This window comes from Odocoileus virginianus, chromosome 13 (genome assembly GCF_023699985.2).
Source record: "Odocoileus virginianus isolate 20LAN1187 ecotype Illinois chromosome 13, Ovbor_1.2, whole genome shotgun sequence".
Taxonomy (NCBI): Eukaryota; Metazoa; Chordata; class Mammalia; order Artiodactyla; family Cervidae; genus Odocoileus; species Odocoileus virginianus.
In genome coordinates, this window is record NC_069686.1 from 49,289,856 (window position 1) to 49,308,204 (window position 18,349).

Sequence of the window (18,349 nt, forward strand, 5' to 3'; positions counted from 1 at the left end):
CCTTTACGGATGGCGGTAAGTCCTAAAACCAAGGGAAAAAAGAGCAAGGGGAAGCCATGATGGGAGGGTTCGTGATTTTCAGTTGGGTGGTCAAGTAAGCTTCCTGGGAAAGGTGACATTTAAGAGAAGTCTGAAGGAGGCTGGGAAAGAAGGAAATGAAGACGTGCCTTTATAAATGGACAGCTCCATAATAAAAAGACAGTTTGAAAGAGCACTCATCATGTATTCGTTATGGCTTGTCTTTCTGACTGAGCTACATTAAACGAAGCACAAAGCCCAGCTGGAGAACCCTGAGGCCATGCCCCAAATAAAAACATCCTCCAGGTCAAGAAAATGGAGGATTAAAGGCTAGTCATGGTATCTCCAGCCATTTGATTTCCATCTAGTCTAGCTTCATTTCTCACATCAAAATATATATGAGTTCTTTAGATTATCAGCAGGAAAAAATTTATTCTATTACATGTTGCATTAAGATTATAATCTTCCTTTTTCCCTCTACCAGAATATCAGGCACACACACACACACACACACACACACACACACACAAATTGTCTCTGGAGAGAAAAATTGCCCAGATAACTCTCTGCTTAGTGATGAAAAATAATTTCAGCAATGAGTTTGCAAGCAGAGCAAAATCTGACTTGATTTTCAGCTGCAGTGCAAAAAATAAAAGATTATTGATGAGACCCCTTTTCTTGTCTTTTTCTTTTTCCTCTCCCTTTCTGTCTCTCTCTCTTGTGCCCCACCCCCCCCCCCCAACTCTCCCTTCCCCATTCTCTCTCTCTCTCTCTCTCTTTCTTTCTTACTTTTCTCCACCCACCTCTACACTGGGAGCCTCAGTATGGAGGCAGTTCTGTTGGTATGGAAAGATGAGAGTAGAATATTAAAATAGCTGGAGAGTCTCAGGAAGGGGATTATAAATATAACTTCTGAGCACAAAAGGGCATTGCCATTTGCTTTCGTGTCTTCTGGCTGTTGGTCCAGGAAGAATACCGCCTGAATGCTTTGCAACTGCGGAAGTAAAGTCTTACTACCAAAATGTTCTCTGAGACACAGGCTTAAAGAAAGTGTCCCAAAGGGTTCTGAACATTGAGGTGTAGTGATATTCAACAAACAACTCAAAAATAGACTAAATTTTGCCTTACTTTTCAATTTACACTTTTTAAATACAAAAATATTCGCTGCTCTATACTTACAATATTGTGATGTTTAAAAGGTATATAGTTAGTTACACTTTGTTTTAAATTTTTTGCTATTATGAGGCATCTGACAATGAATCATGAATTATTGTGCAAAAATCTCTCCACATATTCATACCAAGAACCAGAATTAATGGTTAAAATGAGAAACTTGATCTTTGGTGATATTAAAACAAAACCCCGAACACCAGGTCTCAGACGCCAGCTCTTTCAAAGGATACAGGCTGAAGAACTATAGCAGATTCTCAGAAGACCCCTGGGTAGGCAAGACCAGTCCAATTGCTGGGTACCTTAGAGGTCAGGGGCTGAGATACATAGAATGGGGAGGATGTACAGACTCTCCAAGGAGGGACTGAAGAGCAGCAGGGGCCTTGTTGGGACCACAGGGATTGGCTGTTTACAAAGTATGTCAGTATTGTGACAACTAGCGTCACAAGCTCCTTGTGCATTAGATGAATATTAGAACTGTTCTACTGTTCTTGATACATAATGCCATGCTACTTTCAGGAAAATTTCATCTCATTTCCTACTCTTAGCTTTTGTACATGAAAGCTTTCATGCCACTAGTAACCTCATTATGGCATATTTGCTGTTTAAATCTTGTCAACTTGTTGTCAGTAAAAATTTTCTTCAAAATAGGTTTCTTATATGTTGTAGTTAGTAGCTTACTAATTGGAGAAGGCAATGGCACCCCACTCCAGTACTCTTGCCTGGAAAATCCCATGTACAGAGGAGCCTGGTAGGCTACAGTCCATGGGGTCACACAGAGTTGGACACGACTGAAGTGACTTAGCGGCAGCAGTTTACTAATCCAATATTTTCTCCCATTTCTATCAGTTTACTGTTGTTAATAGAGACAAAGCCTCCAAAGACCCTGGGTTTTGACCCCCAATGTCTAGGACCGCTCCCCCACCCCAACCTCCTTGTGGCATATATGATCAGGATGGAAATGAGGATGGAAATTGACAACCTATACCAGGGTTATATGACTGTGTATATTAAATCACAAAGTTTTATTCAATAATGTATGTCAAGTAGAAGCACATTTACCCACTAAGAGAATGAGTCCTAAACTGGCATGAGAACAGGGAAGATACAAATCTGTCCCTCAGCAAAATTACCGAGAGCCACATGCCATGAACTTTCTAAGTACATTGTAAATAGCCAACCTGTAAATGAACATTCAAATGCTGGCAGAAAGAAATGCAGATCTACCATATTGCTTTCTTCCTGTTTTACCTGTATCAGGCCATTACTACATTCTTATTGTGCATTCTTATTAATTGTAAGGCTGTACAACTGAGTTTATTTGCTTTTCTAAGTATACAGTCATTTAATCTGCAGATAATGATACTTTTGTCTTTACTCTGCTCATTAATTCCTGTTTTCCTGCTTCAGGTCTTATTGAATTAGCCAAAACAATCTTGTTTACTTTGGTTTTAATGACAGTGGTGCCAATATTGTAGTATTATGCTCATGCCTCTCAATTCTGTAGCATACCTGTATTTAACAATACTTCATTCAAAGTTTTAAATACAATACAATGAGATAAAGTATTTTGGTAAATTTACATGTGGAGGATAGTTTATTTTAAAATGGCATAGTTATGAATACTTTTAAGAATACTTTACATCTGAGGTCCCAAATTATCTGAAGTAGACAGCCCTAAATCCTACAGGTTAGTGATTAACTAGAGCCCAGGTCCATATCCTTCTGGTTGTGAAGGAATTGCTGTACATAAGTGAAACAGTTCTTACTCAGGTCAAGTTATAAAGCTGTTCAAATCCAGACTAAAAATAATCTGCATGTCTAGAAGTTCTATTTGAATTTCACTTCTTTAGTATAAACAAAAGTGGTGCCACCCCACTCTTTCTAGACGGCTACTCATAAGATCATAAGTTTACTGGACTGAAAGCGCCTTTAATAGCCCAAATACCCAAGATGTCAATGCCTGAGTCCCTTGAATAGCATATGTGAAAAGTATTTCTCCAGCCTAAGCTAATACTCCTAACATGACAGGTAGCTCTTTGTATCCAAAGATACATGCTTTCAGAAGTGAAAGCACCTATCTTGATCATTTATAAACTCTAATACTGAACAACATCAAAAAACTTTCTCTTTCAACCACTGGCTCTTTAGGGCCAAATATTCTGTGGTTTGCTTAAAAACAAATGTATTCAAATTCTTCTTCTTTTTTTTTTTTCAGGCAAAAAAATCCTCCATTTCACTGTATTTGCTCAATCATTCCTTAGTTGCTGATGTACACTGTCAGCTTTCCTGAGGCCACTGGAAACAATAACCTTCACTTCCTACCAGCTTCTGCTTCTAAACTGGATATACCAACTTTTCCAGTTCTTGCCTTAATTACATTCATTTCTACTTCTATCCACCTAGCTTAGAAAATTAAACTTCAGGGTCACCTTAACATGTCATTTACAAAAAAAAAAAACAAGATTAAAACTCTGATAAAATTAGATTTCCAAAAAGCTGGTCCTTACTAAATACTCAATCTCTCTTTTGCCAAGTCAATAATTAACTTTTATATCTGTTTAGTATAGTTTGTCGGACTGTTGTTTTTTAGTTAAGAGACCTAGGTTTTATTCTTTCTTGATTGTTCTCAGGTTTTTAGTCTGTAGAATGAGGGTTTGATGATCTCTAAATTCTCTTCTATATTTTAATCTCTGTCTTAATGTTGATGTTTATTATGTCATAGAACAAGAAAACCACCTAACCCCTCTAAACATGTCAGCATAATTATTATCAGAAAAATTATATAAGAGGGTCCATACCACCTGTATTTATATGTGAGTTGCTTCAGTGGATTGAACAATTTTGTATAAATATATACACTATTATATAAGGTATGACAGCTGATTTGGTACATAGTTAGTTAGTTAGTTAAGTCGCTCAGTCATGTCCTGACTCTTTGCGACCCCATGGACTGTAGCCCACCAGGTTCTTCTGTCCATGGGATTCTCCAGGCAAGCATACTGGAGTGGGTTGCCATTTCGTTCTCCATTTGGTACATAATAGGTTGATAAAAAGAAGTAGAAAGTTGGATACATGAGATTTTTTAAGTTATAGTCCTGTTTAAACCTTATAAAATTTTCTGGCATTTGAACATAAGAATTGAACAATGCAACAGATAAAATGATTCTCCTTTTAGCAGAGCCCAGAGCAAGGAGAACACATTGCCCATTACTGCTTTCTGGAACATTTTTCCAGGCATAAGTGTGTGCACTGCAAATTAATAGCACTCTCCCTTACCAAAAAGAATATGGGTTCCTTTTTCTCTGTGTACCATCAAACATAAAGACAGTACTCATTAAAAGTTGAATAATAAAGAAGCTCCATTGGGTAGTTTAATTTTAGGAAGCATCAATGTTGACAATGGATCAAAAAGCATATTCTGTAAGGTTTAGAATACAATGTGGTTGCTCTCAATATCTAAAAACAGTTGTTGAAATCAGCATGATACAAATGCTCTGATACCTCAAATAAAGCATTCCCATTGCTCACATTATTTCATTAAAGCATACAAACTCACGCACATATACAACTTTACACTTCCCTATTTTGCCTCTGGGTTTCCCTCATAGCTCAATTAGTAAGAATATGCCTGCAATGCGGGAGACCCAAGTTCTATTCCTGGGTTGGGAAGATCCCCTGGAGCAAAAAATGGCAACCCACTCCAGTATTCTTGCCTGGAGAATTCCATGGACAGAGGAGCCTGGCAGGCTACAGTCCATGGGGTTGGCAAAGTTGGGCACGACTTAGCGACTAAACCAGCACCCCCACCATTTGGCCTCTGTAAAAACTACATGGTCTGTATTTCTGTATGTGATTTTTTTTTCTCCTGGTTTCCTCTCTTTCTTTTTTTGAATACCCATAGTATATATTTCAAACATTCTCCTAACATTAAACATGTAATCTATGAATAATAATGCAGCTTATCAATTGTATTTTATTGATGTGGTAAATCAGTTACGGGCAACATCGGAAAATTTTCCATCAATTTCCTTTCTTTTGAACTGCACAGAGCCTTAATAATTGGTTGGTTTCTGAACTGAATTGCCAAATACCTTTTTTCAAAATCCTTACATTCTCCCTCAGACTATGAAATCCCTCTCAACCCAAATACCAGTAGAGTTATTGGTGAAGAACCTGCTTGCTAATGCAGAAGATGTAAGAGATGTGAGTTTAATCCCTGGGTCAGGAAGATACCCTGCAGAAGGGCATGGCAACCCAATCCAGTATTCTTGCCTGGAGAATCCTACGGACAGAGGAGCCTGGTGGGCTACAGTCCATAGGGTCACAAAGAATAAGACACAACTGAAGCAACTCAGCAACACAACAACAAATAGAAGAGACAGAAGACAGAAAGGGTGCATAGCACCCCTACTCATGGTTCTGAGAAGAAAATCAAATAGGTCCCCAAAGAGCATGAACATTAAGTGATATAAATGCAGGATCTGATTTAGGGAAGTTTTTAGTGTGTTTCTTTTGGTAGATTTTTTTTTCATTGTGATGGTAAGAAGTGGTAGCACCATTATGAATGCAGAGAGAATATTTGCATTAAATATATGCAGAATATGATCTAGAGGTAGCTGGGCACCCAAGAAGAAAACATCTAAGAAGTGAAACCAGAGAGGCTCATAAGCTAAGATTGGAGCAGAACCCTGTAAGATGCATTACGGGAACAGACACAAGGTATAAGACAGGGCCAGTGACCTTATCTGCTGGGGAATGGAGTCCAGCAGTGGATATTTAAGGATACATAAGTCACTGCTGTTGCTGCTAAGTCACGTCAGTCGTGTCCAACCCTGTGTGACCCCATAGATGGCAGCCCACCAGGCTCCACTGTCCCTGGGATTCTCCAAGGAAGAACACTGGAATGGGTTGCCATTTCCTTCTCCAGTGCGTGAAAGTGAAGTCGTTCAGTCGTATCTGACTCTTCGCGACACCATGGACTGCAGCCCATCAGGCTCCTCCGTCCATGGGATTTTCCAAGCAAGAGGACTGGAGTGGGTTGCCATTGCCTTCTCCGACATAAGCCACAGGGTAATGCAAAGTCTCAGGAACACTGTAATCGTGAAACATGCAGGGAGACCATTTCTCTAAGGCAAGGGCAGAAAGTTCCTCACTGTATAATAAAGTGTGTTTCTTCTGTGCACCCAGTACTTGCATTTAGTCAATGACAAACTATTAGATAAGTATCTCCCAGTTGGTATATAAACACTCAAACTAACTGAATGGGGTGTCCTTTCCCTTCAAACACCTTTCTGCTGTTTCACGCCAAGGGCTCTTAGACCTAGGGATTTTAAGTGTATCACTTTTGATTTCATATCTTACTTGAGCAGTGAGGGCTAAGTATTTACAGCTTGAATTTCTCTTGCAGTTCTTATGTTTTTGATCAGTTTCTTATGAAGAGTGACCTTAAAGGGCACCCATATTCCCCCCAAGGCAGAGCTTGTTATTAATACAATGTTAAGGTTCAGTCAGAAGAACACCAAGCATTGCTCCCTCTGTTTTAAAAAGTTCTCTATATTAGCCCCTATTTGCACCTTTATGTAAGGAATCACTGTGTGGGGCAAATGTTCCTTTCTCTAGATAGCTTATAAGCATCTGGATAAATTTACATTAGAAATTCAATTAACTTTATATTAAAAGGTCAATTAACTTGGCCATGGTAGAGACTGTTTTTAATTACTTTTCCTTGTAGGGCTTCTCTTCTTGTCCAAGCACAAGTGACACTATCAAATGATAGTCTCATTGCCTGTGGTTGCCTTAAATTCATATGCAAAACACACTGGAAATGACTGTCTTGGTTAAATGAATTAATAGGACACTCTTTGAGCAATTCATCACTCTTATAATCCTTAGGACATAAAATATCACAAGCAATAATAGAGTATTTTAGCTTAAACACAATGTATTAGATCATTCATGACAGTATCTTTCATTACCTGTCCTTGTTGGTTTCTGTTTTCTTGCTGAAAGATGATAATAAAGTAAAACTCCTCTGACAGTCAGTCCTTATTACATTATATCACAGTGTATTTTATGAAAAATGAGCAGAAGATGACATAAAAAAACTATTCTATTCTATTAGAGGGCTCTTGGTTATCTTTGTGTTAAGATGTGTTGTGTTGCCACAACTGAACTCATTCATGTAGGATTAGAACAATTACACTTAAGAGACTCAAGAAATCACTATTTAACCCTATGTGACAAGTAGTAACGTAGTGTTCACTTGTTACCAAGTGGTAACCTTTACTAACCATCACTCCATGATTGTTTCAAAAGAAAACAATAATAAGGATATCAACACATAAATAATATATATGACTCTATATTATTATATATTAATATATTATATAACATATTATAAATAATGACTATATATTATATTAATATATATTATTATATATACTATATATTAAACACATTATCATTATATTAACTCAGACTTTCAGACAACTAGCAACTTTAAATCAAACACTACTCAGGAGTTTGATATGTGGCAAAGTCTGGAGATAAATTTTCTTATTTTATTTTGTAGAAAGGACCTACCTGCACATTATAAAAGCAGTTTATAAACTTATCTGTATAAATCTCACTACAACTTGTGAGACATAATTCGTTGCCCCCATTTTACTTATGGGCAAACTGAAGCTTATGTTTCAGCCAAGTTCACACAGTTCACTAATGGCAGAGTTAGAAACTATACCCTCATTAATCTGCCTGTCCAGACTTCCCATTTCCCCTTGGATAAAAGTACTGGTTCTAAGTAGTGAGACCATGAACTGCTTATGAAAGGGAGTTGGGGAGTGTGCTGAATGCTTAGAGAGCAGCTGTGGACCTGAGTCAGAGGAAAGGAATGGTTTAGGCCACGGCAACTCAAAGAGTGGGGCCACAAGAGGGTAAATTAACTGTGTCATTAAGCATATTTTTTTTCCATAGTGATGCTTTCTCAATGAAAGAAGCTGTGCATTGATTTACATTCCAGGGCATGCCTATCTCCTCAGGCACCAGCAAAAGTTCGCAAACCATCAACCAGTCTATGGATCTCGTTCAAGTGGCACAAGTTTAAGGAATGTCTTTTGAAATTTTCCTTTACTATGAACAGTTAAATCATTTGGTTCAATGCCATCCTCAAAATTATTCTATGTTTTTCCATGCTCTTTATATGTTTAAGAAAATAAAATCATACTTATCCCTACTACAGATAATAATGAAATCTGATGTCCTAGACCCCATAAATATATGGGGACATTAATCTTAGTTGAAGTGATACGGTTCTGACTAGTTTTAATAAATTAATCTCTTCCAAAAGTGAAGGAAAATGGCTTTTCTAAAGAATGAACAAAATTGCCATCAAACAGCATGATGTCTGGTGGTTTAGTCGCTGAGTCATGTCCGACTCTCAGTAACCCATGGACTATAACCTGCTACCCAGGCAAGAATACTGGAGTGGGTTGCCATTTACTTCTCCAGGGGATCTTCCCAACCCAGGAATCAAACTCAGGTCTCCTGCATTTGCAGGCAGATTCTTTACCAACTAAGCTATGAGGGAACCTCATGATGTCTGGAGTGAAATCCAAATTTTAAAATGCATTGTTCATACCTGCACCACCGCCAATGCTCAGAATCTTAATTTCAGATTTTGTGTCTCCAATCCTGAAAAAAAAAAAATAGGCAGTTTAAGAAAAATGTGCCAGGAAGTTTATAAAATCTGATTATCAAGTCTAGTTGAAGAGAACAGATGAAAAGAACAGAACAAACATTAGGCCAATATGAAAGGTGTCGATCATTTCAGTGGTTATATTGCTGTCTTTATAAAATCTTTGGAAGTAAAGATCTCACTCATTAACAGTCTTAAACTGGGAGACTTTTAAAAATAGCACCATAAACATCTCAGAGGTAGGAAATAGCATTTGTTTAAAGGCTATTTGGAGAATAAAAGCAGAAAAAGTGACTTTTGAGTCTGATCATTATAATAAGCCATTCATTGTAAATGGGCTTCCCTGGTGGCTCAGATGATAAAGAATCCGCCTGCAATGCAAGAGACCTGGGTTCAATCCCTGGGTTGGGAAGATCTCCTGGAGAAGGGAATGGCTACCCACTCCGCTATTCTTGCCTGGAGAACTCCATGGACAGAGGAGCCTGGTGGTCATTAGTCCATAGGGTTGCAAAGAGTCAGACAAGACTGAGTGACACACACTTCTTTCATTGTAGATGGCAGAAAGGCTAAGGTGATTCATACTATCTCTATGATAGTTGCCTTCTTACCTTCCTCTTGCTAACTTCCTTTCAATAAACAAATGTTAATTAAACATTTATTATGTGCCTGTCCTAGGCACTGATATATAAAAATGAGTAAGATACTACTTTTCTGCCAAGTTGAATTGTGAGATAATAAAAGCCAAGTATATGACTCTGTATAGGAATAGAGAGGACTTGATGGACTGGGATGCAATAGTAGGACTTTCTTCAGACTGATGTAAAATTAAAAAAAAAAATAATGGGTCAGAAAAAAGTAGGAGATGCACAGTGACTGCCACATGTTTCCAATTTGGATGACCAGGTGAAGTGTGGTATCGCAAAAGAAGCTGGGGGATGTAATTTTATGATAAGTTTACATTTTGTCAGTTTTTTGTTTGTTTTGTGTTTTTAGGGTTTTGATAAACCTGAATCCAGCAGATATTTGAATATGCAATATTGAAGCTGGGTAGAAGAGAGATGGCATCTACGATGTACTCTGGAGAATTATCATAGAGTAATGGTCAAAACTAAGAGAATAGATTGTATAACCCAAGAATAAAGGAGAAGAGTAGTGGGATCGTGACACAGTACCAGGCTTTAAAAGTAATGGGATAATGGGGGAACGCACAAAGACACAGAGGGAAACGGCAGAGCTCAGAGAGGTGATCGGAGGATTAGAGAAGGAAAAAGCCAATGATAGTGTCAGAGGCATAAGAGTGTGCAACTAAACAATAAAAAAGACAACTCTTTCACCCTAGATCACCAGCCCAGGCTGGATGCATGAGACAAGTGCTCAGGCCTGGTGCACTGGGAATACCCAGAGGGATCAGGTGGAGAGGGAGGTGGGAGGGGGGATCGGGATGGGGAGTACATGTAAATCCATGGCTGATTCATATCAATGTATGACAAAAAACACTACAATATTGTAAAGTAATTAGCCTCCAACTAATAAAAATAAATGAAAAAAAAAGACAACTCTTTGTTGAATTTGGCAATATGACTATCTGATGACAGCAGCTTTAAAGGAGGTTGAGAGCTGGAGTCAGATGGCAGTGGGATTAAAAGTGAAATAGATAAAGAGAAAGAAGACACAGATTTTTGAAAAAGGATGAAAGAGTTAAAAGGAAAAAGAGGAGACTGAAGGGGAAACATAAACTGAAAGCATGGTGTTTCTTTGTGTTTTAGGATGCTAAACAAGCTTGGTTTTTGGCTAAAGTGAGGAGGCTGCCCGGAGAGATAGGAAGAACACAGATTCAACCAGGGTTCTTAAAAATACTAGAAAGCAGACAGTCAAGGACATCTGTGAATGAGTTGCCTTCCTCAGTTCTAATTATCTTCCAACTCATGATCATAAGTCTTAATATACCCATCCCTGTCTGTGCACTTGATTAATTCTTGAAGATGCTTCTATCTGCGGAAAGAATAGTTAGGTTACAGAGCAGAGCACCTAGGCACATAAGTTGAAATCTTGGCTTACTAACATGTTACCTTGAATGAATTATTCTCTGTACCTTCATTACTAAGAAATAGGATAATAATACCTGCTACCATATAGGGTTATAATTGTAGTATCTGCTTTTTGAAAGAGTTGTGAGGATTAAGTGACATAATTTATGTGAATCCTTTAGAAATGTGTCTGCACATGACAAGTACCCAACTTATTCTAAGAACAGCTAAGTAATTTATATGAATCATTTTTCTAAATTTTTGTTATTGAAATACAGTTGATTTACAGTGTTGTGTTAATTACTGTTATAGGGCAAAGTGATTCAATTATACATTGATATATACATTCTTTTTTATATTCTTTTCCATTATTGTTTATCACAGAATATCAGACATAGTTCTCTGTGCTATATGACCTTGAATTCTATATATAAAAGCTTACATCTGCTAAACCCAACCTTCTGCTCCCTCCCTCCCAAAATCCCTTCCCTCTTGGCAGCCACCAGTCTGTTCTTTATGGCCATGATTCTGTTTCTGTTTCATAGATAGATTCTCTTGTGCCATTTTTTCAACTCCACATATAAGAGATCTCATATGGTATTGTTTTTCTCTTTTTGATTCACTTCACTTAATATAATCTCTAGTTGTATCCATGTTACTACAAATGGCTTTATTTTGTTCATTTTTATGACCGAGTAGTATTTCATTGTGGATATACACCACATCTTCTTTAGTCATTCATCTTTGATGGACATTTGGTTGTTTCCATGTCCTGGCTATTGTAAATAGTGCTTCTCTGAACATAGAAGTGCACGTATCATTTCGAATTACAGTTTTGTCTGGATATATGTGCACGAATGGGATTGCTGGAATCATATGGCAATTCTATTTCTAGCTTTCTAAGGAACCTCCATACTATTTTCTATAGTGGGGGCACAAGCTTACATTCCTACCAACAGTGTAGCAGGATTCTCTTTTCTCCACATCTTCTCCAGCAATTGTTATTTGTTGACTTTTTAGTGATGGTCATTCTGATCAGTGAGAGGTGGTACCTTATTTTGGTTTTGATTTGTATTTCTCTAAGAATTAGTAGTGTTGGGCATCTTATCATGTGCCTATTGGCCATCTCTTGTGGGGTCACTGCTCCTTTCTCCTGGATCCTGGTGCACACAAGGTTCTGTTTGTACACCTGCAGAATCTGTTTCCCCAGTCCTGTATGAGTTCTGGAGGCTCTATGATGGGTTAATGGTGACCTCCTCCAAGAGGGCTTATGCCATACCCAGGTCTACTGCACCCAGAGCCCCTGCCCCCACAGCAGTCCTCTGCTGACCCATACCTCCTCAGAAGACACCAAACAAAGTTCTGTCTCAGTCTCTGTGGGGAAATCTGTATGCAGGTCAAGAAGCAACAGTAAGAACTGGACATGGAACAACAGACTGTTTCCATATTGCAAAAGGAGTGAGTCAAAGCTGTATACTGTCACCCTGCTTATTTAACTTACATGCAGAGTACATCATGAGAAATGCTGGGCTGGATGAAGCACAAGCTGGAATCAAGATTGCTGGGAGAAATATCAATAACCTCAGATATGCAGATGACACCACCCTTATGGCAGAAAGCAAAGAACCAAAGAGCTTCTTGACGGAAATAAAAGAGGAGAGTGAAAAAGTCGGCTTAAAACTCAGCATTCAGAAAACTAAAGTCATGGCATCTGGTCCCATCACTTAATGTCAAATAGATGGAGAAACAGTGGAAACAGTGACAGACTTTATATTTTTGTGCTCCAAAATCACTGCAGATGGTGACTGCAGCCATGAAATTAAAAGACACTTGCTCCTTGGAAGAAAAGCTATGACAACCTAGACAGCTTATTAAAAAGCAGAGACATTACTTTACCAACAAAGGTCCATCTAATCAAAGCTATAGTTTTTCCAGCAGTCATGTATGGATGTGAGAGTTGGACCGTAAAGAAAGTTGAGCACTGAAGAACTGATGCTTTTGAACTGTGGTGTTGGAGAAGACTCTTGAGAGTCCCTTGGACAGCAAGGAGATCTAACCAGTCCATCCTAAAGGAAATCAATCCTGGATATTCATTGGAAGGACTGATGCTGAAGCTGAAACTCCAACACTTTGGCCACCTGCTGGGAAGAACTGACTCATTTGAAAAGACCCTGATGCTGGGGAAGATTGAAGGTGGGAGGAGAAGGGAATGACAGAGGATGAGATGGTTGGATGGCAACACTGACTCAAGGGACATGACTTTGAGTAAACTTCCGGAGTTGATGATGGACAGGGAGGCCTGGCATGCTGCAGTGCATGGGGTCACAAAGAGTCAGACACAATTGAGCAATCAAACTGAACTGAACTGAAGTGGTTGGCCATCTCTAGTAACTCAGAGGCAGATTAAGAATTTGCCTGCAGTGTGGGAGACTGGGTGTGATCCCTGGGTTTGGAGGATCCTCTGGAAAAGGAAATGGCAACCCACTCCAGTTTTCTTGCCTGGAGACTCCCATGGACAGAGGAGCCTGATGGGCTACAGTCCATAGGGGTGCAAAGAGTCAGACACAACCGAGCAACTAACATTTTCAGTTTCACACTTTTCATTGGCCAGCAGTAATGAATTGACTCTTTGATTTCTTAAAACACCTCTGTGAGTTAGATACTATTATTATTCCATTTTGTATAGTATGATGATACCTAAAAATTATTGAAAACTTGCTATTTTCCAGGCAAGGATCTAAATGCATTACATGTGACAACAACAATAAGCCATTATTTACAGCTATATACTATAGCCCTCCCCACTCTGCTCTCTACCTCCAGACAGGTGATTGAATAAGTCCTCCCTGAGGAAATAACCCATCTCACTGATAAGCTTATCTATATTGGTATCTGAGAATCCTCCATCAAGAGCTAAGTCCACATCTAATTACTACAATGAGTCGGCTGCTCAACAGACTGTTTCAGTACGTACACAAAGAGGATCTGAACCAATTTTTAGTGCCTCATTATTTAACTGGATGGATAGCCAAGGGTTATCAGGTAGTTGGGGAGCTTCCCTAACATCGTGGTGGTGGTGGTTTAGTCACTCAGTCGTGGCCAACTCATTACAACCCCATGGACTGTAGCCCGCCAGGCTCCTCTGTCCATGGGGTTTCCCAAGCAAGAATCCTGGAGTGAGTTGGCATTTCCTTCTCCATGGGGTCTTCCCAACAGAGGGATTGAAACAGGGTCTCCTACTTTTCAGGTGGTCTCAAGCATTGCAGACTGATCCTTTACTGACTGAGCTACCAGGAAAGCAATGACAGAGAGACCAAAAGGAACAGAAAAGGCGAATTCAGGAGAAACACACAGAAAGCAGAGGAAAATTTAATAATAGATAAAAGAAGGTAGACTATCTGTGAAAGATGACTAGGATGCTATAAAAAAGGAATATTCTTGGAATTTAAAAACACAATACCAAACAAGAGGGCTGAAAGATAAAATTGGGAGAAACTGGAAATATAAGAAAATTAGAGAATTGATTTAGGAGGTCCTCTGTTTGATGAATAAAAGTTCCAGAAAGACAAAAAAAAAAAAAAATAGGGGAGGAATGATTAAATAATACCAAAGCTTCCCTGAACTGAAGGATCTGAATCTTATGGAAACTACCCACAAATGGAAAGTCCCCACCCAGGGACTACCCACAAAAATGGGTGAAAACTACCCACACCATAAATTATTATCTTAAAATTTCAGAATACTAGATATTAGAGAAGATCCTTACAAAGAACCAGAAGCAAAACACAGAAGCAAAAGGTCACAGGTTAAAGATGAAGAATTTGAATGGCATTAGGTTTCTCAGTAGTAACTAGAGGCTATGGTGCTGGTTTAGTCGCTAAGTCGTGTCCGATTCTTGCAATCCCATGGACTGTGGCCTGCCAGGCTCCTTTGTCCATGGGATTCTCCAGGCTAGAATACTGGAGTGGATTGACATTTTTTTCTCCAGAGGATCTTCCCAACCCAGGAATTGAACCTGGGTCTCCTGCATTGCAGGCAGATTCTTTACCAACTAAGCTATGAGGGAAGCCCTCTAATGGTTATAAGACCATGGAAAAATATCTTTAAATTTCTGGTATAAATTCATTTTCAGTGCAGAGTTTTATACCCTAACTCTCTAACTCTAAAAAAGATGAGCAGAGAGAAGGCATTTTTAAACATACAAAGTCTCCAAAAATTTACTTCCCGTGCACTCATTCTTAGAAAACCCTTAAAGGATTAGCAGGGGGAAAAAAGGTTAAAGAAACCAAGAAAAACACAGCATGGAATTCGGAATCAGAGAATTTAGTACTGGAGAGAGAAGAGAATTTCTATAAGGTGAAATAAATTCCCTCATCAGGCCAAAACCAAATCAAGCCAAACTGGAAAAAAAAAGAACAGAGAAGTCCAGAAACAATGTTCCCATGAGGAAAAATTAGCAGATTACTTGATCTGTTGGAATATATTGAGAGATTAATATTTCTGTTTGGGGTATAGTGATAGGTACATAGAAAACTAAGGATATAAACTAAAATCAACAGGTAACTCTAGGAAAAACAAAAAGTTATGCATGAAATGGAATGTAATGATAGTATAAATGCATTGTTCAGTTATGAATAATATGTACAGACAAAATGATATGATATAAACTAATAAAAATTTAGACATATGTAAGGTATATATGCATGTATAAACACACACATATATATACATGCTATATATGTACATATAGTGAGGAGAGAGATGTGCATGTTTATTTAGAACTTTTAATACATCAAAATTAAGAAAGAGAATAACATGTTACTTAGAATTAGCAAAGAAAATTCCATAAGAAATAACTAAATGATTTCAGAATGTTGAAAGTCATTTTCTCTAGAGAGCATGAATCAGGAATGGGAGTGGTTAGGGCAGGAAACCACTATTTTTGTTGTTGATATTACTGTAAACTTTTCAGAATCATTTGACTTTTTAAAATATAAGCACATCTTGCTTTAATAAAAATGAAAAATTAAGCAGACATGTTGCCTGTGATAACTGATAAACAACTTTAAGTTGAAAGTCCTTTAGCTAAATCTCATTTCACATCACCTTCAGAAAAAAATTACTTAAAAAAAATATGATTCAGATGATTTCTAATTGGATATTACCACTATAAGGCAAACTTAGTTACGCCTTTGAAAATATTCAGTAGTTCACAGATTTCACATTCAGTATTCCAATTAGATTGTATACACTTGAAGACAGGACAGGGGGTCATCATTCATTATGTTCTGTGCATCCATCATGTCTTCAAACCAAACTGATGGCTGAAGTAAACTATGGATCTGCATAACCACAGACTAGAACACAGATGCTTAGTACTGCAAAAGAATTCAGAAATCAACTCATTACCTTTAATTTTGGAAATGAGCAAAAAGACCCAAAGAAACTATAACTTGTTTTTGGATAAAAAACAGTTTATATTCTATCTATTTTGATTTTTGCTTTATTTTCCTATTGTGTGTGTGCTCAGTCACTCAATCATGTCCAACATTTTACAACTCCGTGGACTGTAGCCCACCAGGCTCCTCTGTCCACGGAATTTTTTCACAATACTGGAGTCGGTAGCCATTTCCTCTTCCAGGGGATCTTCCCCACACAGGGATCGAACCTGTGTCTTCTTCATCTCCTGCATTGGCAGGTGGACTTTTTATCACTGTGCCACCTGGGAAGTCCTATTATCCTATTATTTATTAATATATAACAATCAGGTTTTTTTTAAATTAAGAACTGAACCATGACAAATAAAAGATAGAAAAGGAAACAAAATTCCATATATTATACATCCAACAATGCCTTCTCTAGTCAGGCAGATTTAACTGCCCTGGTGAAAGAATTTCAGGCCTATAAAAGAAAAATCCAACAAAAAGAATAAAATATCAGGTTTTTTTGCTGTTGCAAATTGGATCCACAGTCATTTTTCCCAGTTTTCCATCATTATTTCCTGAAGCAGAGTCAGGTTACAGCAATCCACCCCCAGATAGGTGATTTGATTATCTTTACCATGTGGAATCTGTTACTCTCATAATGCTTATCAGCTCTGGCACAAATTGAACACATTAATCACCAAAAAAAAAAAGCAGTCTGCCAGAAGGATAAGAACTAGTGAGTTTCACTGATAATGGAAAAATGCTTTGGTAGAGCCACATTGTTAATATTAACTTGAAAGTAAAAAGACAATTTTTCTTTTGGAGAGTGGTAACTATGATAATGGATAAGGAAAATGAATTTAAATGGGTGTTAGAAGAATTGAGAGGCATCCACTCAGTCTCCAGGGGTAAACAGTATTTGGTAATTATTTGATTCAAATGCGAGGAACACGGGACTCTGGGCTTTTTTGAAACATAAAATTTGGAGGAGGGCCAAAAAATCTCATCTCAGAGATTTGGATCTTATCTTTTCCCAAAGGAACATGAATTTGTGCCTTCAAAGGGTTAACGCTTATCTCCAAGCAGCTTGAAATCCGCACAAATCAGAGCTTTTGAATGTTTCTAGCGATCCGCTCACTGAATCGCTGCGGAAGGGGCAGGGGCGCAAAGCTGCGGCGCAGCTATCAGTTCCTCTTATCCCGCAGCCCAGCCTGCCGCCCGGGCATGACCCATCTATCACTGCACAGAGCGCGCCCAGGCTTGTCCCTTGCACAAAAGACGGCCTGTATTTTCTGTTGCTGTTACCTTGCTATTATGCCCGGCAGCTTCTTGTCCATGAATTCCTGCATACACTGGTGCTCCGTGGAATTGCTGAGAAACCTCCGGAAAGACTCAACGTATCTGCTGTGGTCAGTAAACAGGCTCCTCATGGAAGATGCCATTTTTGGTTTTCTGAGAGACAGGGAGGGGAAGGGACGTTTAACTTCCTTCCTTTCCCTTCCTAGTTCCTTCTTTCTCTCCTCACCCCTACCAGGTTCTAGCCAAAAAAAAAAAAAAACAAACCCCACAACAGGCCTGCTTTGAATTGAAAGTGCTGGCAAGCCTGGGTGTGAAAAGCTGATACTAAGTCAGTATTTGTACAGGACTTTGTCCCTGAGACTTCACCCGGGCACAGTTATCTTAGAAGAAAAGGAGGTGGTTAATGCAGAGCAGTAAATCCACTGCTGAACCTTGCTTTAAAACTCAAGTTCAGAATGTTGTAAAAGCAGACAACATTCAAATCACTTCCTGTTTTGGCAGCAGCTGCCTTGGAAAAGTTCCCAGTGGGGAAGTGGCCACCAAAGTGATAACACCAAGGACAAAAGATACAGGCCAGTTCAAGGCTTTACTTCTCTTCCTATCCACAGCTGCTGAGTCTTTGACAAAAGGTTGTCATCTGCCTCCAGGCTTTCTCAGGAGGGGTCCCTGCCTTCACATCCCAGCACACTTAAACTTGAAACTCGGCTGCATTT

The 18,349-nt window shown here is 38.6% G+C and overlaps 1 protein-coding gene across 1 annotated transcript in view; it reads right to left on the minus strand.

Annotated features, from left to right (window-relative positions):
• HNMT (histamine N-methyltransferase) overlaps positions 1-17,877 on the minus strand; it is a 40,273-nt gene extending 22,396 nt beyond the window's left edge. The window contains exons 1-2 of the mRNA XM_020912270.2: positions 17,643-17,877; positions 8,828-8,880 (exon numbers count right to left, since the gene is read on the minus strand). Coding sequence (XP_020767929.1) covers positions 8,828-8,880; positions 17,643-17,779 — 190 coding nt within the window. The 5' untranslated portion in view covers positions 17,780-17,877. The remainder of the gene's footprint in view (positions 1-8,827; positions 8,881-17,642) is intronic.
• Positions 17,878-18,349: the final 472 nt, after the last annotated feature.